Genomic DNA, 27586 nt, shown 5'->3' with positions numbered 1-27586 from the left:
CACATCTCTCTAATATTTTGATCCTTACTATTTTTTATTACTTTATTTTATTTTATTATATTTTCTTCTACTGTATCATGCTGCTGAGTGACTGCTGCTCGTCAAACACATTTCATTACAATGTTGACCATGTGCTAACTTGCATATGACAAATAAAACTGAAAACAAACATGTTCTCAGCTCACAGGAATGCCATCGGGTGTAGTCTACTGCTGAGTCTCATCTACCTCAATGTTTATTGTGTGTTTAATAAAATGCAAAGAACAACATACCAAGGTGTGGTGTTCACACCACATTATGCGCTTCTTCATACCTTGCAACTGGCATTCACTGAATAGTTTTTTTATTTTTTTAATTTAATTATTAAATACTAGTATTGCAGGAAAATCCCAGTAGATTAGCAGTTTATTATCAGATTTGCCCATCTTGCACCAGCAACCGTGTTTAAATCACCTTTCTTCCCCATTCTGATGCTCAGTTTGAGGTCGTTTTTACCATTTCTGCCATTTTCCTAAGTGCATTGGCTTGCTGCTCTGTGACTGGCGGATTCGATAGGAGATACATTTAAATTAAACGGCGTAGCTGACAGCTGAAATGCAACTAAATCAGAAAACGGACTACAAATGTAGCTTGTTGGCTTATAAACATAGCTCTCCTGGACGATACTAAGCCATTTTGAGCGAACCCCCCCCCATTCTGATCAGAACGTAGAAGCATTTTAATGCAATTTGACTCTTACACAAGTAATCCAGGTTTAAAAAAATTATTAATATCAAAAATTTCTTTTTCCAAGAGATCTGGCCAAACACGAAAAACCACCACGGCACAACCCTTTCCTGACGTCACCTGATAAGGCAGTTTTCACTTCCTGACAGGGAGGTCACAAAAGACTTCACCGGAGTCTCTTTTCCGAGGTGTACGCACTCTACACTATCTGGAGGAAACAGAGGAGCTGTGTTGAAAGGTAAACATTTAAAATTTCGTTATTATATTCGATAAGTCACTGTGTGACCTAGCTAGCGTTGGGTAAAAAGGCTAAGCTAATGTAGCTACCAAGCACTCTGAAGCTAGCATTCGCGATTCCGCTTACGATCCTAGCAGTACAGATCCAAAGCACAGGTCAGAGTCCAAGATTGTCGCTTTGGGTGTTTACATTTTACATATAAAAGCACTTTTAGGTAACTGTATTGACTAATTTCTAACTGAACGAAAACACGGTGTGGGTTTAGCGAGGTCTTGGCTGTCAGTTGCTGTCATCGGCGCTGTTGTTCTCGGCGTTTCCCAGAAACAGTACGGCTTCTGTGTCGTGTTCAACTGAAGCAAAGCTGTGGGGCCTTTCTGGAATTTGCTGGGGTTATATCCTCTCCACTCTGATCATTAATAAATGTTAAAAGAAACACGTGGAACTGCTAGTGGGAAAACTCCCCTGTCGCTGGTTTTACTTTCGGTTAGATGTCGTTCGCAGTTACGAGTCAGTCAAAAAGTGAGCATTTTAATGCGTGGGACGATGCAGTCTTGGCTCAAGTTAAAAAAAATAAAGGGATGACGCTGGCGATTGATTTACTTGAAATAATGCAGACACCTAAAGACAGTTCAAAGATCGCATCCCATCAATACGGCAACGTATCAGCTGATAAACAGCTGTTTAAACATCTGACCCAGCACACAATCGGTGACTGTGTGCTGTCGTTGGACGATAAGTCCATTTTGCGTCAAACTATGACGCTGAGGAATGTAAAGATTCTGAAATCATAGTTTCACGCCTTGGGTTATTATTGCTCTCTTTCCTCATATTCTGCATTGCCAGGATGTCAAACTCATTTTTCTTCTAAGGCCACATACAAGCTCACTTTAGACCTCAAGCCCAGTGAAACTACCCTTACTCTCAGCGTTAAGAAGTTTATCTGCAAAATCTCATCCTTGAGGTATCAAAGAAGGGTGATTTCAACAGTACTTCTCAGATTTTCTTCAGGCCATAGAAACACTGCTGCAGTAGATCAAAGAAACCTGTCAGCATAGCTCTCCAGGGTTAAATTGTAAGAAATAAATGCATAAACTTTCAGAAGTTCTGGCAGCTCATTTCTCAGACTGTGCTGTAATTGTAAAAGAGAAAGTTTCTGTTAATTCACAGAAAATGCTCGCCTCCTCCCTTTAAAAAACAAACAAAAAACAAAACAAAACTCTGGGCAGAGTAAAAGGGCAGGGATAACTCAGTAGGTAGAGTGGTGGCGCCATGATCGGAAGGTCGGGGGTTCGACTCCACTGAACGGCTACCCTGAGGTACCCCTGAGCAAGGTACCGTCCCTACACACTGCTCCCCGGGCGCTGCACTGGTGGCTGCCCACTGCTTCACTGGGTGAATGGGTTAAATGCAGAGGAACTATTTCCCTATGGGGACTAACACATTACATTACACATTACCTTTTTGAAAAGAAAAAACAGACATTATTATTATTGTAGACAGATAAAACAGGAACTATTCTGTCATTTTATTGTTTATGTATTACTTAATTACTTTGGTGTGTTATGAACGGGGAGGTCTCTGTCAATAGGAAAAGCAGTAAAACTACAGTCAAAAGCCCAAAATACATTCCTTCGTTCACATTTTCCAAAGCTGTACAGCGAACCGAAACGCCTGATTCTGGCTCCTGGGCCTTTTGTTTGAGATCTCTGCTGCATTGTATCTTCGAGCAGTATAACCCTTTTATGTGGTGTAATATGCAATGTGCCTGTAGACAAACCTGCCTCTCCAGTGCCCATCCCTCACATGGAACATTCAGTTCCTGCATGTGATAACAGGCTGGCATTCTCTTAAAGGTACAGAGACCCTGCAGATGTGCCATTTGGCTCTCTGGCGCCAGACATGGAAATGCAGGAATTTAACCACTGAAGAGTCTGTTTACAAACAAACAAGCAAATGAGGAGACTGTACCATTTTTTTTTTTCAAACATATCCTGTTTCTTTCTATTTGCAGATCATCTGTCCATCAAGTTAACAAATCCCTACAGCTTCCTGTTTCAATCATGTGTGATCTCAGTCAAGATGGTGTTTGGGAGTCGGACAATGCGCCCGATTTTTCCTCGTTGACAAGACGCATAGACTCATTCCGTGGCTCCAACCTTGCTAACAAGGTGCCTGCGGAAACACTGGCACAGGCTGGTTTCTTCTACACTGGCGAGTCTGACCGTGTCCGCTGTTTCAGCTGTAATATGACTGTGGATAATTGGTACAGTGGAGACAGGCCTGTAGACAAGCACAAGCAGGTAATCAAACTTGTAACATGAAAAAGTGGAAGTGGTTAATATTTCACTTTTTTTTTTTTTTTTGTCTGTTTGGTTTTCTTCCAAATTGATCCAATTCTAATTTTCTCATTCTCACAGTTTTCTCCATCATGCACATTTCTCACCTGCGTCCACCGTACCAGTTTTAACCAGAATTCCAATACTGCACTAATCAGTGAAGAAGTAGGAGACGTGGAATATCGTTTGAGAACAGGAGAAGTGGTTGATGAGGCCCCCTACCCTATAGTTCCTCACATGAGAAATGAAGAAGCCCGACTTCGGACCTTCTCTTCTTGGCCCAACCGTACTCCGGTGAGACCCAGAGATCTGGCCCAAGCCGGCTTCTTTTACGTGGGGCAGAGTGACAAGGTTCAGTGTTTCTGCTGTGGTGGTCGGCTGAATGGGTGGGAACCAGGAGATTCTGCCTGGAGTGAGCACAGCAAGCATTATCCCAACTGCTACTTTATCCTTGGGCATGATGTCGGGAACATCCCAATCCAGACAGGTATAGAGGAGGATGCCAGCAACAATCGGCGTGCAATTGACCCGGCCTTAATGCAGAATTTTGAGGCAAGGCGTGCTACTTTTGCTGGTGTCCGGCACCCTATTGACCACGAGAGGCTTGCCAGAGCTGGCTTCTACAGCACAGGTAATGTTCAGGTGTTTGAGGCTAAAGAAACATTGTGCAACATTTTAAAATGTATGATCTAAATTTTCTAGTAGGTAGCTGTGAATGCAATCAAATGTAATTTGTATCCTTGCAGGACGAGGAGACGCAGTCCTGTGTTTCCATTGCAGTGGAGGCTTGAACAATTGGCAGCCTGAGGAAGACCCTTGGGTGGAGCATGCCAAACACTACCCAGGGTAAGAACAACTATGGTACCCCCGTCTTCTTAATATGCTTTTACACATATGTATATACACACACAGGTTGTCTTCTTTGTTCTGTGGCATTTGCGTCTGTTTTAATCAAAGTATATACTGTTTTAAAACAGGTGCAGCTTCCTTTTGGCAAACAAAGGGCCAGAATTTGTCAACAGCATCCAGCTACAAAGACCACAACATGACAGAGCTGTAAGTTTTTGCTTTTTCCACAAGTTGTGGATGCGTAAACTACAAATTAACATTCCCTTAAAGCACTGTCAATATCAACACTAGAGGTCTGGTGTATGTGCCCAAATGAAAGTTGAACAGTGCTGAAAATCTTAAGGTTAGTTTAGAAAGGTTTTCATCATGGATTGCAAAGCAGGAAGGCTCACATTGTTCTTCACAGACAATCACTAACTTGTTTTGGAAATGTACCACACTTTATATGTATAAATGGGTGTATATGAATATTTGGGAATATATTAATTTTCTACACCAGAAAAATCATCAGTAGTCCCAGATTGGGCTCTAGTTAAAATAAGCTTAGTGTTCCATTTCAGCGTGTGAAAGGAGCGTCATAATTAAAGGACTTGCGGTCTTCAGTGACCTCAATCACAGGATTTTGTTTTTCTCTGCTTCCAGGCTTCAAGTCATCAAAATCCAGTTTCAGAAGATATGGAAGGTACATTTTTCTTTTTTACTTCAGTGCCCCAGATACATCATGAAACAAAGTCTGAGCAGTGCTGACTTCTGTTTATTTAATTTTATGTCAGATGAGGACCCACTGGAGAAACTACAGAGGCTGCAGAGGGAAAAACAGTGCAAAATATGCATGGACAGAGATATTGCCATTGTATTCATTCCATGCGCTCACCTTGTTGCTTGTGAGAATTGTTCACAGGCCCTCAACAAGTGTCCGATCTGCTGTCAAGACATAACACAGAAGATCAAGACCTATATTGCTTGAGAACAATATACTCTTGCTCAGACGCAATGCTGCTTTTACGCTGTCATTATAATATTGTAATTATATCGTAATTGTAAAGTAGAGAGCCTATAATATTATTTATGGATCAATTTTCTTTAATAAATCTTAGAATGATAATGTGTAAAACTATATTTTCCTAGTCCTTACAATGGTAAATATCTGTATAGATGTAGATGGTTTTATAAATAGTTCCTTGAGATGTAAATACACACTATTTTGAAACACATTTTGCCAGAAGTGCCTTTCTTTTGGTTTATGTATTCTAATGCATCACTTACCACAGATAAATTGACTTGGATGTTATTGCTGTCATTTTCATCCACTTTTATCCTATTTATTCGGATTTAACTTGTGTGTTTTATGTATAGAACCAGTTGCTGTGTCTTTACATTTCTAAGCTCAAGTTTAGGGCTTGGAGTTAACCATTGTAATGTAAGAATCATTTTATTGTTTCTTTAATTAAGTGTGAATAAATAATTATGCAGACTTGGAGTTTCATTTCATCACTAAACAAAATGTTTTGTGTTGTATTTGCAGAGATGATCCCGGTGCACTGATTGTGCAATGTTAACTAGAAAGTCACATTTCTATCAGATGAGGTTTGAGAAAGTGTAAGAGTGATGTGGCATTTGACTGCCTATAAACTGAAGTGATGGCAGATGGTAAAATATACAAGAACTGACCCAAATTAATCAGATTTAGAAACAGATTTTTAATTTTTGTGCAGCATTTTAGTTTCAATTATGGTAAAAATCATTACTCATATAGAGTAATGATCTTGTAGGAATTAGATCTGTATTTTATTAAGTATCTCATGACGGACCACCAGGTGTCGTCTTTACATATCTCCACAATCTTCCTAAAGGACAGTAGGGGAGGGTGTTTTAACCCTTACAGCAGAATTGGAGAACTGTCTTATCTGATGTGCTAAACAAAATACCTTGTCTATATGTTGCTTAGCTCCTTAGTTTGTTTTTGTTTGTGTGTAAGTTGTCACTGTGAACTGGGAGGGAACTGCAGACGAGAACCATACAGATTTGCTACGATACTTCAAATAGTAACATCCTAGGTCAGTATTGTGTGCTCCTTTTATACATACAAAACAAATAGCTAGAAAAGCTAGCCCACGGAAAACAGAGGCGGTAGTGTTTCCGTGCAGTTCTCGTCAGTTACCACTAGATGTCAGGCTATAAACCGTGCATTCAGTGCGAGTATTGTGGCCGCTAGGTGGTAGCTCTGCACCAGGATATCCTCCTCCCAGGTCGTCGAAACAACAAACCGAACTACGGAGCAAGCGGGGTGAGAGAACGTCCGAAACCGCCTCTGACCGCGACTTTTAAACTCTTTTTACAGAATTGTGGCGGAATTCAGACGGAGGCTGTATACGAGTAGTAAAAGTTACGATTGTACCGGGACTACATTTCACAACAAGGTAAGTTAGCTGTAAAATGGCGGAGAGCTATCTGGAACTTAGTTGATTTGTATTTTGCTAGCTGTCTCGCTAGCCAGGCTAGCTTTAGATGAGCGCAGAGCGCGGATGTCTGCCTGAACCAAGTCGCTTCGCTAGCTCGCGGAACATGGCTACTTCGGTTGTTAGCAGGCTAACGAACTGGATTTTTTACACAGCGGCGCAAAATACGTAGCTCGGAACAGACCGAAGCGTTTTATTGCCACAACCGACTTACTTGCACTTTATATATTTGTAAACAAAGTGTTTGTTGCTTATGCAATACGGTACTGGAACTCCCGAGGCAAGATGGAGGACGCAAGGACGTGATGTTTTTTTTAGGTAACGTTAGCAGTAGCTCTTAGCATTGCTAACTAGTGGGAGTTATTTTCAGCTCGTCCATTGGAGTTTATCTGCTATTATTTACTTTATCTTCGGACGAAGACTGGTTACGAGTGACACGTAGACAGAAATTAGTTAATGTACACGGCAGCATTGCTGACTAGCCTTATTGTGTTCTGGCTAATATTAGCTTACGCTAGTACAGAAAGGCTTGCGTTGTTTTGTTATTATGGTCCAACTAGTATAGCAATGGTAAACGCTGGCATGTTCTGAAAATCTGACGATATTGCATTGTATGCGCTTCTCGTTCTTCTTATTTGGCTATTCATAGTTTGTTTTCCCTAAGTAGCGCATGCTTACTTCATCAAATTTCAACTAGCTGACGCTGGGGAAAATACGCCAAAAATCCACGGTTACTTAGCTACTCGCGCTAGCACCAGCAGCGCACCGGCGTCAATTTTGACAGGAACCGACGAAGAGCGGCTCCGTGTCGGCAGCGTTGGGGCGAGCGGAGCCGGTAGTTGGTGGTATAGTTGTCCTTGAAAAATTCACACAGTTGAGTTTCACATTAGCGTGTTTTTTGTTATATAGCATTCTTTACTGTCGTTTCGCATTAACAAGTTTATGAGATACACTCCCCGATTTGGCGCCACTTTTTCTGTCTGCACGAATCCCGTCGTCTTGTCATGCAGTATCCCCCTCACTATCAAGGAAATGGGTACGGTACCAAACTCTCAAACCAAGAATTAACTGTGAAAAGCTGAAACTCACATAGTCATAGAAACATCATCATATTGAGCACTACTCTTTGCTTTGTTGTTAGCTGATGTTAACCAATTTCACGTTTACTATTTAATTCACAGTAAACAGTAATAACCTGTAATTTGGCACGCGTGAGCCTTCATTTTGCGTGAAATTGTAAGAATCAATTTGCTAACGTTACTTTCGATTTAAATCGGATAGTCGGCCTTAAAGTTTACTAAGTAATTGTGTCTGGTTTAATAATGGAAGAATGACAACGTTGTGTATGTTAGCTCTAAGTGTACTAGGACTGAAAGAGGGACTCACTGCACCCAACCTGGTGTATAATGGGTGGAGTTTGTCTTTTCCAGACTGAATCGTTTACTCGGTAGGGCTTTTATTGATTTCACTGACTGCTACAGAAAAAATTACATTTGGTTCAGAGTGGACATGGTATTAGTCCTGATTTGAAAAGTTACTTCTACTTGCTACTTTGATCTGTGTGCCACTAATTTACACTTCACAACCATGCAATAGTTTCCCTGTGGCCTGCAGAATCTTGTTGATGTTGATACTGGCATTTGATTGGTTGAGATATGTATGGGGCGGATAGGGCAGTGCCATATTTGGACATTGAGGAAGACACTCCGGTCTTGATTGTATGACGTTGTCTGTAAACCCAGGAGAGCAGAGAAAGGGAGGGAGCCAATGGTTGGACAGTGAGCATGACAGGAGCGTTTGTGTCCGCCCCCTGTTACCATGTGAAACCTTTTTTTCTTTTTTCCTCTCTCACTCTCTCTTTCAAAGACATCAAAGTAACATTTGCTCACTACAGATGCTGTGATTTCTGGAAACACAAAGTGTTTATTTTGTTTAGTTTTCAGTGTTGCTGGTGAAATGTGCAATAAGACTGCATGTGTAGCACTCTACAACAATTCTGCTCCATATTCTAGGTCACATGCAACGTCTCCTGCCTTGTATTTTGTGAGGATTATAAGCCAGTCGTAAGTTAAAGTTATCCAGAAGATGTTGCAACAATGATAGCACCAGAAATACCATCAGAGTTCGCCTATACTCAGTAAGTATCTACTAATAGTTTACATTTATTGTTAAGGTTAAGGTTGATATGATATCTCATGCAGTTATTTGTTTTTGTCAGGGATACAGACACTCGATTCTCCTCAGACACAGACTTCTCTGAGGATCCTGATGGAAGGAGTGCAAATTCAGCTAAAGGAAAGGTATAGATGCAACAAATGGACCATTGCACAAGTATTGGTAACACACATTGTTTTTCTTTCCTTACGCTCTGCAGTGGTTCTCAGATTTATATTTGTTTTTTCACTACTTTCCCAGGGTGGAAAGAAGGGGAAGAAGGCAGCAGGGGAGAAAGGAAAAGGAGGGAAAGGAGCAGGCCGTATAAATGGCCACCACCAAGAGAATGGCATGGAAAACATGATGCTGTTTGAGGTTGTGAAGCTGGGAAGGAGTGCAATGCAGGTATGAACAGGAAACCCTTTGAAATTGCCACCTTTTTTCCCTTTTCTTTTACTCAGTAAGAGAAAAAAATACACAACTTGTGCTTGTCCCCATCTTCTTGCAGTCTGTTGTTGATGACTGGATTGAATCTTACAAACATGACAGAGATGTTGCACTGTTGGATCTCATCAATTTCTTCATCCAGTGCTCAGGATGCAAAGGTATTTATGTTTCTCAGCTTCAGTACGAATACTACACGATTGGCTGTTTTTTAAACTATATTGAGGAAGTATGTAGTCTTTGTTGTCCTGCAGAACCTCCCTCCACTCATCTGAATCAGTAGTTCTGCTTTTCCACTCAGGAAATTGTCTTCTGTCTAACCTCTTTATTCTTCATCTTCTCCTTCTTCTTCTGTGTTTTTTCCTGTCAGGTGTGGTTACTGGAGAAATGTTTCGCAACATGCAGAATTCTGAGATCATCCGACGGATGACAGAGGAATTTGATGAGGCAAGTTACCACATTAGACTAATAATCACACCATATTCGCTATAAATCACTTAAGTTTGATTTCAGATGCCAAATACAGAATTCATGTACGTACCAAGGACAATAAACTTTGCTAATTTGTGGTAGATAACTGCCACTTGTACTAGTCATTGTAGTGAAGGACTGTCGTTCCTCTGTGTACTTTGCAGGACAGCGGTGACTACCCTCTAACCATAGCCGGGCCCCAGTGGAAGAAGTTCAAAACAAGCTTTTGTGAATTCATTTCGGTGCTAGTGCGCCAGTGTCAATACAGTATCATCTATGATGAGTATATGATGGACACAGTCATCTCCCTTCTCACCGGACTATCGGATTCCCAAGTCCGAGCCTTCAGACACACCTCAACACTGGCAGGTAAGATCGTGTGTGTTTATGAATTATATTTAAGTGTTTGTGCTGATTTACAATCAATGGCTTCTTTTCCAAGCATACAACAGTTAGCTAGCTGGGAAAAGTTGTGTGTTTTAAAGGTTCTTCCTTGTTGTATCCTTGTGTTTGAACTGGAGACTCATTTGTAGTGCTCTTGGATATTTATGAGGTCAGAAATTTTCATTGGTGTAAACTCTAGTTTTTTTTTTTTATACAGTCTGCACATTTTGTTTCATAGTAGTATTAAAGTTAATAACCCCAGTGATCAACCTAGATGGGCCACCTGCACAAATGTTTTAAGTTATTTTTTGTGATTAGATTCTTTTAAATGTTTTTACACTCCTAAGGGCAGGGCAACTGAAGTCTTTATTATGAGCATGTTGTGTACACATGAACACTTAGGATAAATGTAAGCAGCAAAGGGGGATTTAAACGCATTAAAAAACGCAGAAGAATCTTGATCATATGCTCTACAATAATCCGAGCTGTGTAGAACACATAGCCGATATTGTTAGGCTTAATGCTTACTCTGTCACGTGGGTACTGTGACTATAAAACATACAGGGGTTTTTTCTATCTGGAAAGTTGTTGTCATGAACTTTCAGTATGCTTTTTTTTGTGCTTCTGTTTGGGTGTCAGTGTTGGTCTTGGCAGGCTGGCCTGTTTCAGCTGGTGGATAGTTATTTTAGATAATACGCTAGTTAATGATTGTTCTCTGCACTTAAGCTACTGTGTTACCCAGGTGTTGCTAAAACTGGATTTATTCATAATCAATTTGCTTTGAGTTTGGTGACTTGTCGTCTTTTGTAAAGCATACTTGAATTCAAGGTGTCTACTTAGTCAGAATTAAAGGAACCCAAACATTTCTTTTTTCTAAAATACAAATATTGTACCAGTTGTGACCATTTCACCATCCTCTAAATTTAAGGTATTGCAATTTTGCTCTGTAGTGCAATCAGAACTAACTTTCATTGCAAATTATTAATACCAAAACCCACTGATGTCAGATAAGCTCACATAACTTAATGAGAGATAGTTTTGAAATAATCTACAGATAACAGAAATTATTTTATTTCTTCATGTTCTTTGTTGTGTTTTTGACAGCCATGAAGCTGATGACAGCCCTGGTGAATGTAGCTCTAAACTTGAGCATCAACATGGACAACACCCAGCGCCAGTATGAGGCAGAGAGAAATAAAATGGTCGCTAAAAGGGCAAATGACAGGCTGGAGCTGCTGTTGCAAAAACGTAAAGAGGTAAGCATTGCAACAATTGGTTGCATTTGTTTTTGTCATGCAGCTTATTACATTAAGCACATGTCATGTTTATTCATTTGAACGTTTGACACTTAAACTTCACATTGAAAACTGGTTTGTTTGAGTAGTGATTTGGTAATGTATCAAAATAATTGGCGACTGTTTCTTAGGGCTCTGCCACATTGTATCATCAGCTATAGTACTGGTATACATTTTTACGTTAAAAGTATCCTATCGCATAGGGCTGCACGATTTTGCATAAAATGAGAATCACGATTTTTTTTTTTTTGCTTAGAATTGAGATCACGATTCTCTCACGATTTTCTTTTCCAGTATAAATATTTATTGCACTTATTAACTGCACATCAACTTCGTAACAGTTGAGACTGAACATAAAAACAATAAATAAACATAAAAACAACAAATGTCTCACATTTTGTCGTTGCCGCCAAATGTTGTACTGCTTGTAATTCGTCTCCACCGTTGCTCGACGCTGCGTGTATAGAGCAGGTAGTACAACAATAGAAAAATAGTTGCGGGACAGCACTGTGTAGCGTTTGTCTAGGGTGTTGATCATTTTCCTAAATCCCTCGTTTTGCAGTGTTGATAGGAGCCATATCTTTGGTCAGGTGATAAGTAATAGCCTCCGTAATTTGTTTGTGCCTGCGGGAGTTCGACGTGTATAGGGAAGCGCTGTATAAGGTTTCCGTTACTGATGTTTGGGTGGTTGACCGGGATGGATTTTCTCCTGTCACTTTCTCGTCATCCCTGACGTGCTCTCCGTTGTTTTTTCCCTGCTAATTTTAGCAGCCAGCTTCTGTATCACGTGGTATAAGGCTCCGCCCTTGTCATTTGTTGAGCAGGAAGAGTGAGCGCTTGTTTTCATGCAGATTACGTCCCGGATCAAAATGCGGTACAGTCGTTGTCTCATTTTTTTCTTTTTTTTCTTTTTAAATCGTTGTCATTTGGAAATGAGATCGCACATAAGTATGAATTAAGCTCGCGATTTTCTAACTATTAACCGTGCAGCCCTACTATCGCAATATTTTTACTGTAGCAAAACCACTTGTTTACGTTCTTTTGTGTGTACAACAAGGAGACAAAGCCAGGCATGTCTGAAAGTAAGAGCATTGTGTCACACTCTAATGACAGTTTCGTACCTAAAAGAGAACTACTTCAACAATCTCCAACAAAGCACTGATATTTGCAATGTATATAATATATACAATATATACATATACAACTGTTCCCCATAAATGTGGAAACAACACATTTATTGAGATAAAAACATACTGTTGAGTAAAACCAGGCTACAAAGGAAGGAGATGCTTGCAGCTGGAGATGTTTGACCCAAATAGAAAGAAAAAACTTCATCATCCACATGTATGAAAATGTTGTACAAGTTTCTGATGAATTAGAATTTAGATTTATGTCAGCTTTTGTTAAAGTATTAAACAGTTATATAAAACTTAAAGTTTACAGGACAAACGCTAACTAGACTTCTACTTCTGTGCTTGCATTTTATTTATGCTGTTGATGGTTATAATGCTGACAAATACAACTGTAGTTTGTCATCCATGACAGTAGCTTATGGAAAAGAAGGATTGAAAACACCCCTCATTTATTTGCATTAAATGCTGCTTTTCCTGCAGTTAGACAAAAACAGGAGCAGTTGGGTAGGCTGTATAGCCTCAAAAATATATCACAATATTTTGAGAAAATTTTCAATAATGTATACTTTTTTAAAGTTCATAAATATTACAGAAAATTGCTTAATTCAGAGAGATGCGGTGCATAAGAAAGGTGTGCCCTGTGTTTAAAAGACTTGTTGCATTTGTGTTGGCAAGCATCGTGTTGACTGTTGAAGTGGAGCCACACTTTTGAAAGTTTAATTCTGTGTCTGTGTGCACGTGCTGCATGATGCTGCAGCTGAGAGGCATCTCTTCCCTGCCCCTTCCACACAGGCTGTGAGAAGGACGTCTCTTACAGCTTGAAAGTAACAGAAATGACTAATGCTTCAATCTTGGTGCAAATGAAAATTGAAGTTGGAGAGATAAATGTTATTGCTGTTCAAGGTCTGCCTGTTAATGTGACTGCATGCATTTCAGATTTATGCCCTGTTCAAGCAGATTTGCAAATGTTACTGTGTCTGCCCTAGTGCACATACTCTCATGTTCTTTTTCTCCATGTTTGAAAAATGACCAGAGTCCTTTAGACACGAAGCCAACACATTCAGATGCCATTACATTAATTGAAAGCAGCTATAGATTTTTAAATATTGCCAGTGTAGCTATGTAAATGAGGTAAAAGTGTAGCATTGATGTGTGAGAATAATGTGTATCATCTAGCACACAGTAAAGTTGAACTGTAAAGAATGGATCCATTTTAGATTTAGCAAATTAGTAACAAGCTTTGAAAACTCCCTGGTAACCAAATCCATTTGAACAGATAAATTTTAGCCTACTCTGTTTAGGTGAAGAAAACTACTTTGGTCCTTGATTTGTTTAATTTGTAAGAGCTTGCGTCTGTGCAGAGTTGTGGAACACAATGGGCTTAACTGGTTATTATGTTTCAGCAGCTGGAGACGGTGTTGGCAACAACACAGCGCTTTGTACCCATTTCCCCCGTGAAGTGGGAGGACACAGACCAGTTTCTCTCAGAACTTTTTTTTTTTTGGGGGGGGGGGGAGTGATAGTCATTGCATACACAGTATATTCTTCTGAACTAGAGTATTTATTGAATTGAACTTTGTTTCAAAATAAGGACTCTATTGTGAATCAGAGATGACGATACCAGAAATCTCAGGTGATTTGTGAAAGATTCTCAGTATATTGTTTGTTCTTTATTTGTTCCTTTTTTCTTTTTTTTGTGGTCACCTCAAAGAATTTAAACCAGTATTCTACAAAATCAACAATTGATGTTAAACTTGGACTCTCCCCAAGTCATGAAAGAACCTATATAACCATGTAAACAGGAATTACTGTAGCTTGTGAGCAGACATTTGTTGGTTTAGGAAGAATAGTGACTGCTGCTCCTCTGTAGGTGGTGAACCCGTAATGCCAAGTGTTATTTAGCCTGTATGGCGGGTTTATTGGTTATATAACAGCAGGTCCCACAGGGCATCCATCTGTTAGTTCACTGTGCAGCCACACCGCAGCATGGTGGCATAGTTGACTGTCACACTAGTCTTATTATGTTAACAATGCATCCTGACCACCAGTTATTGTTGCAGTCTGGTCAGTTGCTGTGTTTGTGTGATAAAATGCGCTGACATGGTTTTTTCTGCTCTTAATTTCAGCTCCAGGAAAATCAGGACGAGATTGAAAACATGATGAACGCAATATTCAAAGGAGTGTTTGTGCACAGATATCGGTATGGCCTTACGTCAGTCAGCATCCAGTCTTGAACTTTGTTATCACTGTCTTTTCTACAGACTGCTAACATTCGTTTTTTTATTAAATAATGTTTTAACAGGGATTCAATAGCAGAAATCAGGGCGATCTGTATAGAAGAGATTGGAGTGTGGATGAAACTCTATAGTGATGCCTTCCTCAACGACAGCTATCTGAAGTATGTGGGATGGACGATGCACGATAAGGTGGGCAATACAAAGGACTCTGAATTTTTTAAAAGCTCCTCTTAAGGTGTATACTTAATTTATTTTATTTTATTTTTTTTAAAAAGAGTGTGTTGATAACTGCAGTAACCAGTAATGGATACTTTCGTACTCTATTCCAGCAAGGTGAAGTACGTCTAAAGTGTCTCACAGCACTGCAGGGCCTCTATCACAACAGAGAACTCAATGCCAGACTGGAGCTCTTCACCAGTCGCTTTAAGGTCAGCACCACCTGCTGGACAACTTAAACACAACAACTGTATTTGTTCCATACTTGGAGAAACAAACTCCATGGGCTTGTCTTTATTTAACTATGCTTTCAGTAATTCAGGAGTTTGCGAGGCAAAATGACTCATTAAGTTTTCTGTCTCTCCTTTTGTTTAGGACCGCATCGTCTCTATGACTCTTGACAAAGAATATGATGTAGCAGTACAAGCTATTAAGCTACTTACTCTTGTCTTGAAGTAAGTGGTTGTTTTTGATAATATGTAATGTTGTTCAGCACAAGTGATTGGGACGTAGTTTATACTTCAAGGCTGAGCACTTGTAAATTTTGTGATTTGCATCAAGTACATTTGTGCTACTGATAAAGTCTTTGTAATTTTCTTTGTATTTGTTTCTGCAGTAGTACAGATGAGATGTTGACTCCTGAGGACTGTGAGAGTGTCTATCACTTGGTGTACTCGGCACACAGGCCGGTCGCAGTTGCAGCTGGAGAATTCCTTTTTAAGAAGTATGTTAGACATAAGTTAAGATTTCTAGCTTCAGGCTTGTAGTGATTTTTGTTTGTAAACCTTTACAGTTCCAAGAAATAGTATATCAGCTGTTTGAGTTAGTATTCCATGTGATTCCCAACTAATGAAAAATATTCTCAAAGATTGTTCAGCCACCGAGAACCGGAAGATGAAGGTGCCCCTAAAAGGAGAGGCAGACAAAGTCCCAATGCCAACCTCATTAAGACCACTGTCTTTTTCTTCCTGGAGAGTGAGGTACATTATCATGCTATATTTTCTGTTCTCACATTTCTGTCTTTATTGCGCGTACTGTTTTGTAAACAGTATCAGTGATCCATCCCTCATCTGTTTGAACACTTATTCCATCAGCTCCACGAGCATGCGGCTTACCTAGTGGACTCACTCTGGGAATGTGGTGCAGAGCTACTGAAAGACTGGGAGTGTATGATCAGCTTACTGCTAGATGACCCGTTGCCAGGAGAGGAAGGTATAGCACTGGGTTTTTTCTTTCTTTCTTTGTACTGGTATGCAGTTGAGAGCACTATTGTGATTTATTGATTTCTCTGTTTGGTTTTTCTTTCGCAGCTCTTACAGACAGACAAGAGACGGCTTTGATTGAAATCATGCTGTGCACTGTACGCCAGGCTGCTGAGTGCCACCCACCTGTTGGAAGAGGAACAGGGAAGAGGGTAAGAGTGGCTGACACGCTAAAAATCATAAGCCAATACTAGTCATGTCTGTTTGTTGGATTATGCTGTCTTTGTGCTGTTCTCCTAATTGGCCAACTATCCTGGGATTTCTTTGGTGACAGTAATATTATAGAGTTAATTATGTTAAATTGGTTAACTCTTTATGAACCTTCTGAAACACGGCCACTTAAAAGATCTACAGATCCACGTCTGTTCATAGGTCTTCAAATAATTGTCAGCCAACTTGTTGTTTGATTATTTATTTATTTTTGTAATTTTGCTGTCTGAAGTGCAACATGTAGGCTATCAGAGGATAAGACTGTTTGCTAAAATTGTTTTAATGTATATACTTTCTTTTGCTCATTGTCGTGGTGTTTGATTTTGGAGATAAGAACAGTTCTGGGATATTCTTCATGTTTTTTTTTTTTTTTGTTTGTTTTTTTAAACAGTTGAAAGTTGGTGCATAGCTTCACTCTGCATAATTGTAGATACTAAACATGTACTTTCTGTCATGTTTCTACTGCACTTGCATACTTTCTTTATTTTAATGAGTTTAACCACAGCTGCTTTCGGTCCTTTTTATGCAGTCCTTCTGAGTTGTGTACAACACATCGATTTCTAAAGACGTTTTTTCAGTTTACTACTTAAATTATTTAGGAAATTCAGTTAAAAGCTAAAAATAAAATTCCCCAGATGCGCCAAAAAAAGATTAATTCATTAATGTAGTTTACATTTACCCTAAATGGTGGTGTTCGGTATTAAGAAGTCAGAGTACACTTTCTGAATGGATGAATGGAGACTAGTTGTGTGGTCTAATGTGGTTGCATCACACATCAGGTGATGACAGCTAAAGAGAAGAAGACTCAGCTGGATGACAGAACCAGAATAACAGAGCTGTTTGCTGTGGCTTTGCCCCCTCTACTGGCAAAGGTATGTCGTCATCCACTCAGCTTTCTTAGAAGCAATCTTCCTAAGGAGGTTGTACTTTTAACAGTACAGCATCATTGTGCTCTTTATGTGCTCCACAGTATGCCGTGGATGGAGAGAAGGTGACTAACTTGTTGCAGCTTCCGCAATTCTTTGACCTGGAAATTTATACCACAGGGCGTCTGGAGAAGGTAAGACAAATTGGCTTGTCGGACAGCGCTAATCAGATCAGAACAAATTGGATTAATGTATTTAACATATTAATGTGATTGTTTATCACACACACACTATGCTAATATCTCTTATCTCTCGCTCTCCTCCATCCAGCACCTGGAATCCCTGCTGCGTCAGATCAAAGAAATTGTGGAGAAGCACACAGACACTGAGGTTTTAGAGTCCTGCTCTAAGACTTACCACGCCCTCTGCAATGAGGAATTCACAATCTTTAACAGGGTGGACATAGCCCGCTCCCAGCTGCTGGATGAGCTGGTGGACAAATTTAATAGGCTATTGGAGGACTTTTTACAAGAGGTGAGAGTAATAGTGCGCTTAAATGTCCAGCATACCTTTAAGTCCAGTACAACAGAAACTAGCTCAACATAAACCATGAAAAGAGCACAGCCTCCATTATTTGTGTTCTGTTCTAGCTCTGTCACATTTCATAACTCTTCATTTATTGGTACTGGAACTTATCCTGTTGTACAGAAGTCTTATATATAGCAAGGATGAAAATACTTGATGTGTTGTGAATGACCTTATCATATAGTTTGTAAAGAAGCTCATCAGAAATTTTCACCTTTCTGGACAATCTGAAAACTCCAATTTGTTTTTATTTATGATAACATTAAAGATCTTGACCTGTTAAAATCACTTTTTTCTGTACAGGGTGAAGATGCTGATGAAGATGATGCTTATCAGGTTTTGTCAACTCTAAAGAGGATCACAGCTTTTCACAAGTATGTTTTCTCAGAAGTATTTTCTATGTGATTTTATCTACGTCTGCTGCATTGTTGGTAGATTCAGTGTGCACGTTTTTGAAAGTGATGAGACGTCATCAACTCTTTTGCAGTGCACATGACCTCTCGGGATGGGACCTTTTTACCAGCAACTTCAAGCTGCTCAATACTGGCATAGAGAACGGGGACATGCCTGAGCAGGTAATATATATATATATATATATATATATAAGTTACTCTGCATAATTTTGTTTTATTTTTATTAAATGCTCGAAAATACTGATACATGTTTTTTTTTTTTAATTTTATTTTTTATTTTGTGTGGGTTTTTTCTCTTTCTCTCTCACTTCTTGTGAGTAGATAGTCATCCATTCACTGCAATGTACCCACTACGTGATACTGTGGCACCTGGCCAAGTTATCTGAGGGCAGCTCCAGAAAGGTGAGGTCTAATCATATTTCATTGCTATTTTGTGCTGTTTTAACAGATTTAAGCAGCTATAAATGTGATGTTTTAAAATGCGTTTGTCTTTGTTTCAGGATGATCTGGTGACCCTGAGGAAGCAGATGAGGGCATTCTGTATGATGTGTCAGCGCTACCTCACCAACGTTAACACAGCTGTCAAAGAGCAGGTGACACAGATGAGAAAGTGACAATTATCATGTTTAAAAGTGCGCGTAAAATCAACTTGAAAGCAAAGCAAGAACACCTAAAGTACATGGACTTTGTGCAGCTGAACAGACTTTCCTTTTAACTCTGAAGTGGTGGTTTTGTTGCCCCTTATTGCAGCTACAATGGATGTTTTTTTAAGCTCCAGAGCACTTATCATGTATCTGCTTAATTCGAAATCTAATTTGTGATCATTTTGTTTAGGGCTTGTGCACACAGAGTTTTAGCTTTGTTCTTTTCTTCTTCGTTTTCTCCCACAGGCGTTCACCATCCTGTGTGATCTCCTGCTCATCTTTAGCCACCAGATGGTGTCCGGAGGCAGAGAACACCTGGAGCCCCTGGTCTATTCTCCAGAGGACTCACTACAGTCTGAACTGCTCTCGTTCATCATGAACCATGTCTTCATAGACCAGGATGATGACACAAATAGCACAGGTATGAATATGCAGATGTGCAGTTTTGGCACTGCACTGGCCAAAGTGAGGAAGTAGCTAATGGGATTTCAAATTGTTTGTTCCCCCTCAGATGGGCAACAGGACGACGAGGCAGTAAAGATTGAAGCTCTGCACAAGAGAAGAAACCTCCTGGCTGCCTATTGTAAACTCATTATCTACTGTGTGGTAGAAATGAGGACTGGAGCTGATATCTTTAAACAGTACATGAGGGTAAGCTTAAGCATTTGTCATTTTAAAAATATGCAGTTGTTACTTATATTCACATTAACTGTGAATATAAGTAACTCTTACAGGAAAAAATAGTTGTTTAATTAACACATTTGCTGTTGTCCTGACCTTGGGCACATGCATGCACACACGCACAAAATTCTTCACCACCTTTCAATGTTTTTCCTGTTTGTTTCTTTTTTTGCTTTTACAGTATTACAATGATTACGGTGATATCATCAAGGAGACTATGAGTAAGACTCGGCAAATTGACAAGATTCAGTGTGCCAAGACGCTCATCCTCAGTTTGCAGCAGGTCAGTGTGCACACTGTTGCTCGCGTATTAATTAATTCCATAATTGTGACCTTCTGCTCATGCGTCCCAGTGGTTAAGATGTTATCTAATGTTCCATATCTCTCTGTGTCCTAGTTATTTATTGAAATGGTGACTGAACTGGGTCATGGCTTTGATCGCTCCTCCTCGGCATTCTGTGGAATCAAGGAGTTGGCACGTCGTTTTTCTCTAACTTTCGGTCTCGATCAAGTCAAAACCAGAGATGCCATTGCCATGCTGCACAAGTAAGGCTTTATTCTGCTCATATTGGGTTACAAAGCTTTTCTTAGATTTTGGCCCCGTATCTGGGAACTGTCATGTTAGACAAATTACTTCTTGAATACTGTTTCCTTTGCCATGTTGTTTTTTTTCTCCGGATTTTGGAGAGGCTTAAGGCATGAAATGTTACACTCTAGCCTTTTCCAGTACAGTAAGTATTGTAGAAAAACATGTTTAAAACAAAACAAAAACACAACACTGAACTGCAGAAACATAAAGGATGGCAACCAACCGTTACATATTTGAGCCGTGTGAATGAAATGAGCCGCACAGACTTTTCTTAATATCTGATGGTGGATCATCACTACTATCATTTCAACTATCTTCTCTAAAAACAAACTATTGCTGTGGTAGAAATCTATTTTAATACTGTTATAAGTGGTGGAAAATTGGTTGTTTTAAGCATTCAATCTTCTTGGTGGCTTGTTTCTTTCATGTGAATTGTTAAATCTCTCACAGTCAGTGAGTGCTACGTTATATTGGACATACGGAGCGAAATCTCTGATGAAACATTGGTACTAGTAAACCTTTATCTGTTTGAGCCAATCAGTTTCACAGATTAGTATTATTAAATTTGTTCCAATTCAAAGAGTTCTGAAAGAAGGCCTAAAACTACTTAAGTTATTACTGGAAATTGAATTCTTTTGTTCCATGGTGCAGAGAGAAGAGTGCAAGAGGACTGAAACAGACAAAAATAAATGTATAAAAGTAGTTCCCATTAATTGTTGCTATAGGCCCAGAATCTTACAATATGCCTGCCTAGTTGGGTCCAGTACACTTGTCATGAGGTCATATTTTAAAATGTGTACTAAAGAGGTAGTAATTCTGACAGCTCTTTCTAGTATTTCACAGGTTTATTTTATATAAAGTAATATTACACTAAAATGGTAAATGGCCTGCATTTGTATAGTGCTTCACTCAGTCCCTAAGGACCCCAAAGCGCTTTACACTACATTCAGTCATTCACCCATTCACACACACACATTCACACACTGGCAATGGCAAGCTACATTGTAGCCACAGCTGCCCTGGGGCGCACTGACAGAGGCAAGGCTGCCGGACACTGGCGCCACCGGGCCCTCTGACCACCACCAGTAGGCAAACATGGGGTTAGTATCCTGCCCAAGGATATTTGGCATGCAGCCTGAGATCGAACCACCGACCTTCTGATTAGACCTGCTCTGCCACCTGAGCTACAGCCACCCCTTTAAACTGTTTTAAAGTAGTCATGCCACAACTTTCATTTATTGAAAGTTGTGGCATGACTACTGCAACTTGCTTTACTTAAGTGGTACGAATCAAATGCTGTATGTGTTCAACACACTTAAGCTACTGATCTGATATGGGGCCAACAAGTCACAACAGTTTGTTTTTATATTAAGAATCCGATAACCTAAAATATTCAGTGGTCCATTCTCAGTTTGTTACATTTAGGAAAGGTAAACCGCTAGCCTGTAATAACAAATGAGTGTGCTGTTTGAGCAATTAACAATCTAATTAGTGAAGCTCTATGTAGGTACCATATTATACAAATAGTTATTTAAGCAGATTATTTTTTTTATCTTTTGATTTTGAAAGGTCTCTAAATGTTGAAAATCCCAGTGATTCCAGCCTCAGCATCTAAGGATATGCACAGGGTTGCTGCTCTTAACTCAGATATTTTACGACAGTAGGAATGAGTGATATGTTCCACATAAACCTTTCACAAAAAAGCTCAAAATCCTGTTGAGATTTTTCAAAATAAACTGAATCACGTGAAAGAGCAGATTATTTACGAATGAGAATTAAAAAAGAGCCGCCAAGTGCTTAAAAAATAAACCTTGGACTCAGAAGTTAGAACAGGCTTTCCCCCGCAACACGCCGTGTAATAAATACAAAGAAAACGGCGGCCGTTACAACTTATGTTTAAAAATGTATAGTTTCATGCATCGGTTAAAACACTCGACTCCAGGTAAAGGATGCGCAGCTGGAAACACTTCACGCAAGTCGAGCTGCCCGAGATTCACATAATTTACAGAAATTTTTGTGATTGGTCATATCGCACAGCCCTAGTTCCAGCGTTTGTTTTTTTTAAAATCATACGGAGTACAACTAGCTAGAGACTCGGTGAGGCTATGCTGAATGAGCTTACTTTGTTTTAGTTTTGTAGTGTTAGCTGCAGAGTTTTCTCTCAGGCTTTCAGACAATCCTGGTACAGACTTGGCTGCTGATGCTTGAGATGGTGAAGTAAGTTTAGAAGTACTTTCCCCCATTCGATATTACAGGCGTCTTGCACTCCTTCCATATTATTGTGGTCTGTTCTGTATCTGCTCGTTTGTATCCAAAATATTTCCAAACCACTCAAGTAGCTGCTCTTTTGGGAATTAAATCTTCAGCGGTGATGCTTTAGCCATGTTTGCAGTCACTTTCACAATTTTAATAACTTCATGCTGCATGACCCACGTTAGCGTAATCCGCTGTGTAATAGGGTGATTTGTTTTTACACCATCGCGATATAATATTTATTTATTGACCCGGGGCAAAACCAAAAAATACCGGTATTATCATGAATGATGTGCGTATGCACACCTCTACTACACAGTTAAGATGAACTGCTTTTTATTTAATGTCCACAAAACGTTGCTAATCCTTGCTCACAGGTCTTTCTTTTTCTCTCTGCCTCTGTGCTTTTCTCAGGGATGGTATTGAGTTTGCATTTAAGGAGCCTAGTCCCCAAGGAGAAGGAAGCCCCCCACGCAACCTGGCTTTCTTGGACATCCTCAGCGAGTTCTCCTCCAAGCTTATGAGACAAGACAAGAGGACTGTGTAAGCTGATTTTCTTCTTTTCTCCCCCTCTGTTTTTGGATGGGAAGCTTCAGTATCTCAGTGGAACAGGTGTTTGTGACAACTGGTGCAACTGGTGTTTCTGATGCATGACAGCTTTTTTGCAGCTTCGAATGCCCCAATTGGAATGTGCACCTGGTTTCACGTGTGAAGTTTGTCCTGTGTATTTCGTATTTCATTTTCTCAAGATGACCTCCCTCTTCTCCCCAGCCACATGTACCTGGAGCGATTCATGACGTTCCAGATGGCGCTGCAGCGAGAGGACTGCTGGCTTCCTCTCATCTCCTACAGGAATTCCCTACAGGCTGGGGGCGATGATGATACCATGTCTGTGATGAGTGGCTACTCCAGCAGAGGCTCTTCCGTTCGCTCCAAGAAGACTAAGCCTCCTGTTGTTACAGCTGGAACTTCAGCAGCCAAGAGGAAGTTGCCAGAAGGTATTGTTTACTCAGGAATATTAAAATAAAAGTGCTTAATTATAGTGCAGGTGGAAAAAATATATTGATTTTTAGTTTGGTTTAAAAAGATTAAAGCTAGCAGGTTTCTATAAACATGAATTAAATTGGAGAAATGCATACAACTCAGCCAGGCACGATGTTACAAACACAGAGCCCAGATTAACCCAGATGTCTTCTCACTAGCCTGCATGGGTGGGGTTAGGAGATTAAACAGCAGATGTTAGGAGGGAGTCAAAGTACTCTTTAACAGTCAAAAAACCTCTCTTGTGTATGTTTGCTTCGAAACTATTCATGACAGGATATCGCTCTGATTTCAAGAAAAGTAGAGTTTACCGGCCCCAAGGCAAAGTCCAAGCCTTCTTGGTTATTTTAAAGCCCCTAACTAATAAATGAGAAAGCATAAAAGCTCCATACAATCACCATCAAGTTTGTTTTTGTTTTGTCCTTTACAAGTGATACTTCATGTTTCTGATGTTATGGCTTAATTTACAGCTCCAGAGAACATTACTCTATTGCCGCCAGAGCACTTAAACAGAATGCCATGCTAATTCATATTGTGGACAAATTAAGCCAAGAAAAACGGTTAATAATAGGTAGATATGCTAGCCTTTATCAATGTGACAACACGGCTGAGTATTGTGGCTCACTGGAGGCTGGGGAGAGACAGCCCACCGTTTTCATTGTTGTGTAATTTTCCAGGTGGTTTCTGTTCCTGGAGTGCCAAACACACAGACATGCTCAGAACTGTATTTCAGTTGTATGCTTCTTCTGTGAACTGTGGCAATCCCTGCCCCTGGTGCAAAGGTTAATGTGTTGCTTTTGCCATAGCAACCAAACAAAATCCTAAATTTTGATTCTCCTCAAACTCAGCATGGCCAGGACAATAGAGCTTTGCATTGCTAACTTGTGCAAAATGTATAAAAACGAGAATGTGCGTGGTTGTTTGAAACAAACTCTTTGGCTTTTCCCGTGCAGAGGAGAGCAGCAGCAGCAGCGAAGTCTGGCAGCAGAGCATGCAGACTCCAGTCATGATGCCATCTCCCCATCTCACCTCCACTGCCATGCGGGACCCTAAGAGGGCACGTGATGACAGCTTCATGGGGGTCTACCCCCTCCCTCACGACCAGCAGCAACCCCACCAACACCCGCAGCACCATCAACCGACGCCCCAGCACCACCAGGCATCCATGGATTACAAGTATGCATGCCTCAGTCTTTCATTGCTGCACTATTACTGTCATGTTCAGCACAGTAATCGTTACAGGCTAATACACGCTGCTTCTTTCAAATAAAAACATTTTTACTGTAGAGGACTTATTGATTCTTCACTGTCCGTAGATGCAAAACCTCTGAAAACTTTATGTTTATAAGTGCGTAATAAAATACAAGTACACTTGAGTTGACAAGACCACACATAGGTTCAAAGACTCAAACACATTACTTAGGTCTGTAACATATCAGTGTGAAATTATTAGCGAAGCATTTTGATGCACAATAATGAGGGCAGTTTTGATAATGACCTATTACCTAGATAAATCTCTAGGAAAAGAACAAACACATTAGGAGTCTTTACAGATTTGTTATGTGTCTCTTAATCAGCAGAGAATGGGCAGATCAATGAGGAAAAATGGTGTCTGAGCTTCAGAATTGAATTAATCAATCTGCCTATATGATATTAGTGAGCAGGATTTGGAATCGTGCCTCTAAGTTGAGATTATATAAGATGAGTAGTGAATAGTTGTAGCTTCTCAAAGTACAGGCTAAGAAAACTGGAAGTAGCCTGGAGCTACAGCAGTAACCACTTACTTTCCTTTAGCACCTCCAATTACTCAAAAACCCCACAGTCCAACATTAACGTTTTTTCCCTCTTCTTTCTTTGTTGACCTTATAATCTCAAAGCTCTTTAATGACCATTTACTTTTAATTAATTATCTGTTATTTAAGCTTATCCCGATGTTTCATACTATAACATTTTATAAATACATCTAGGCTCTTATCCAGGCCGATTATTCAGGCCAGAGCATCACTTATTCTCTGAGAAAAGGTTTGGACTGGAATGAGCCAAAATACATTAAGACAGGGTTCAGTGTAATTGCCCATTTGCATGCTATTAATTTGGAGGGCAAATGGTAGCAAAATGGTTGTGCCTAACAGCCTGCCAAGTGTTGGTCCTACTGGGACAGTGACTGACTAGTTTATTTATCCACCCTGAGTTTTTACAGGCATCGGGCCAGTGTGCAACTAAGTTGTATCCTCATGGTATCCCCAGTAAAAACACCAGACAGTTGTGGGTCAAAACATGGCTAAATAATGTGCTCTCATATATTTAGTTCCCAGGTGACGTGGATGCTGGCTCAAAGACAGCAAGAGGAGGCACGCCAGCAAGAAAGAGCCATGAATTATGCCAAGCTCAGGACCAATCTGCAGCATGCTATGTAAGTCACAGGCACACCTGTATGCCGATGTGTAAATCTGAAGACTGGGTACACTTAGTAATTATTTAATGGTTTGCTCAGCAGTCGTCGCGGCACTGGGCTCATGGAAGAAGACGAAGAGCCGATTGTGGAGGATGTGATGATGTCATCAGAAGGCCGTATGGATGACCTCAATGAAGGCATGGACTTTGACACCATGGACATTGATCTGGTGAGATACATGCATTTTCATGAGTTTGTACTTGGTGTACAAACATTAAGATGTCCTTTGAAGCGCTGTGATACAAGCTTGTGTCTTCTTGTGATCTAGAGGAAACTCTAGATCACAATTAAAGTCGGTTTTTGTTTTTTGTTAATGGTCTTGGAAGGCAAATCGGCATTTTACACAAGTATCTGTTTCTAAATTGTCTCTTTGTCATTTAATGATTCAGTTTGATGGTAGTTGGAGATTAACAAAGAAAATTAACCTTTTTACAACTAAGTTCAGAATGTATTCTGATGCATTTGTGTAAGTGTTTTTTTTTTTATTGCACACACTGCCAGCATAGGATGTAACCAGGCACCTTGTTTTGAATGTTGCCTGTAATAGAACTAGCACAAGTCAGAAATCATTAAAGAGAAATGTTTGCTTGTGGGAAGAATATGTCTTTTTCTTCTTCTTCTTTTTAAAGTATGTACTTGCCAGTACATTGCAATTGTTGGTATACGATGATCAAAAAAGACAAATTTATTTTCATCATTTATGCCAACACCACAGATTTATGTATGCCGAGTGTAAAGCCAGAACAAAATTTGATCCGAGGCTAATACCTCTCTTGGATGCTGGAGCTGGATTCCATGAGATGGGCTCCAAATGTCATGTTGAATCAACCAGAAGACTGTACAACTGTCCTCGTTTCTCTAAATTCACTCTACTTGAATGTTCCAAACATATGCTGAAATTACATACCTCCTATTTGTTTTTTTTAAGTATTGTATGTTGGTTCTGTCGATTTCTGCAGTCTCTGCTTTTTTTCTCTCTCCTTTTTTTAATATATGGGGGTAAAGTTTTAACAGTGGGTGGGAGTAGTTGTTTGACAGTCTACTAAATATGCCGTTTCTTAAATCTCATAGCCACCCTCCAAGAACCGCCGTGAGAGGTCTGAGCTCAAGCCCGATTACTTTGACCCTTCTATCATGGATGAATCGGTAAGGAGCACCAAGATCAGGATCCTGTACTGATCCTGCTCACAATCTTATATTTTGTTTGTTGACGTCTGTTACATGTGAAGCGACACAACTGTTGGGAAGTAAATTGCAATTGCCTGCCTTTTTAAGCTAGACCAGCTGCTAGCCTGTTTTATTTGGGTTGTGAATGAGGCTGTGCATTTTGACAGGCTGAGCTGACTAACCTTAAGCCAAGTGCAACATTTCTTTTTGGTGAGCAGAGCAACCATTAGGCTTGTATAAACGATTTTTATTTATGTCTGACTGGATATCCAGCCTTAAATTCTTGTTCCAGACTGTCACAAAACCTCTGGGAAGGTTTTTTTTTTTCTTTCCTTCTTTTTCCTCCTCTTCTACAGGGAGTGCAGAATTATTAGGCAAATGAGTATTTTGTCCACATCAACCTCTTCATGCATGTTGTCTTACTCCAAGCTGTATAGGCTCGAAAGCCTACTACCAATTAAGCATATTAGGTGATGTG

The 27586-nt window shown here is 39.9% G+C and overlaps 2 protein-coding genes across 5 annotated transcripts in view; both read left to right on the top strand.

Moving 5' to 3' along the window:
• The first annotated feature begins 819 nt into the window (after positions 1-819).
• Positions 820-5623, top strand: xiap (X-linked inhibitor of apoptosis). The gene is made up of 7 exons (XM_005916492.3): positions 820-964; positions 2976-3264; positions 3382-3931; positions 4047-4146; positions 4278-4356; positions 4792-4831; positions 4923-5623. The coding sequence occupies exons 2-7, from the start codon at positions 3025-3027 to the stop codon at positions 5114-5116; spliced, it is 1203 nt and encodes a 400-aa protein (XP_005916554.1). The 5' UTR covers positions 820-964; positions 2976-3024; the 3' UTR covers positions 5117-5623.
• Positions 5624-6358: 735 nt separating this feature from the next.
• The window catches only part of stag2b (stromal antigen 2b), a 24907-nt gene continuing 3679 nt past the window's right edge, over positions 6359-27586 (top strand). Inside the window, exons 1-33 of one of the 4 annotated variants that reach the window (XM_005916493.3) lie at positions 6359-6569; positions 8621-8745; positions 8827-8908; positions 9024-9167; positions 9271-9367; positions 9577-9653; positions 9842-10046; positions 11166-11317; positions 14616-14689; positions 14792-14915; positions 15056-15154; positions 15318-15397; positions 15559-15666; positions 15811-15922; positions 16037-16154; positions 16253-16356; positions 17194-17286; positions 17385-17474; positions 17611-17814; positions 18169-18239; positions 18353-18440; positions 18600-18680; positions 18779-18871; positions 19169-19343; positions 19434-19573; positions 19785-19886; positions 20001-20149; positions 22860-22988; positions 23217-23443; positions 24440-24662; positions 25795-25899; positions 25981-26110; positions 27013-27087. In XM_005916493.3, the coding sequence (XP_005916555.1) occupies positions 8705-8745; positions 8827-8908; positions 9024-9167; positions 9271-9367; positions 9577-9653; positions 9842-10046; positions 11166-11317; positions 14616-14689; positions 14792-14915; positions 15056-15154; positions 15318-15397; positions 15559-15666; positions 15811-15922; positions 16037-16154; positions 16253-16356; positions 17194-17286; positions 17385-17474; positions 17611-17814; positions 18169-18239; positions 18353-18440; positions 18600-18680; positions 18779-18871; positions 19169-19343; positions 19434-19573; positions 19785-19886; positions 20001-20149; positions 22860-22988; positions 23217-23443; positions 24440-24662; positions 25795-25899; positions 25981-26110; positions 27013-27087 (3792 nt within the window). In that variant the 5' untranslated portion in view covers positions 6359-6569; positions 8621-8704. The other 3 variants (XM_005916494.3, XM_014331869.2, XM_014331870.2) reach the window with 3 other exon arrangements.

This window comes from Haplochromis burtoni, unplaced genomic scaffold, assembly GCF_018398535.1.
Source record: "Haplochromis burtoni strain Fernald_Lab_line unplaced genomic scaffold, NCSU_Asbu1 Contig_19, whole genome shotgun sequence".
NCBI lineage: Eukaryota > Metazoa > Chordata > Actinopteri > Cichliformes > Cichlidae > Haplochromis > Haplochromis burtoni.
This window is presented reverse-complemented; position numbering and strand designations above follow the sequence as displayed.

What these genes read in the sequence shown, in the direction of transcription:
- xiap (XM_005916492.3), top strand. Translation starts at nt 3,025, where the DNA reads ATGTGTGATCTCAGTCAAGATGGTGTTTGGGAGTCGGACAATGCGCCC. An exon ending in AGCTGGCTTCTACAGCACAG is followed by an intron (nt 3,932 to 4,046) that starts GTAATGTTCAGG and finishes GTATCCTTGCAG; the next exon opens with GACGAGGAGACGCAGTCCTG. An exon ending in GACCACAACATGACAGAGCT is followed by an intron (nt 4,357 to 4,791) that starts GTAAGTTTTTGC and finishes CTCTGCTTCCAG; the next exon opens with GCTTCAAGTCATCAAAATCC.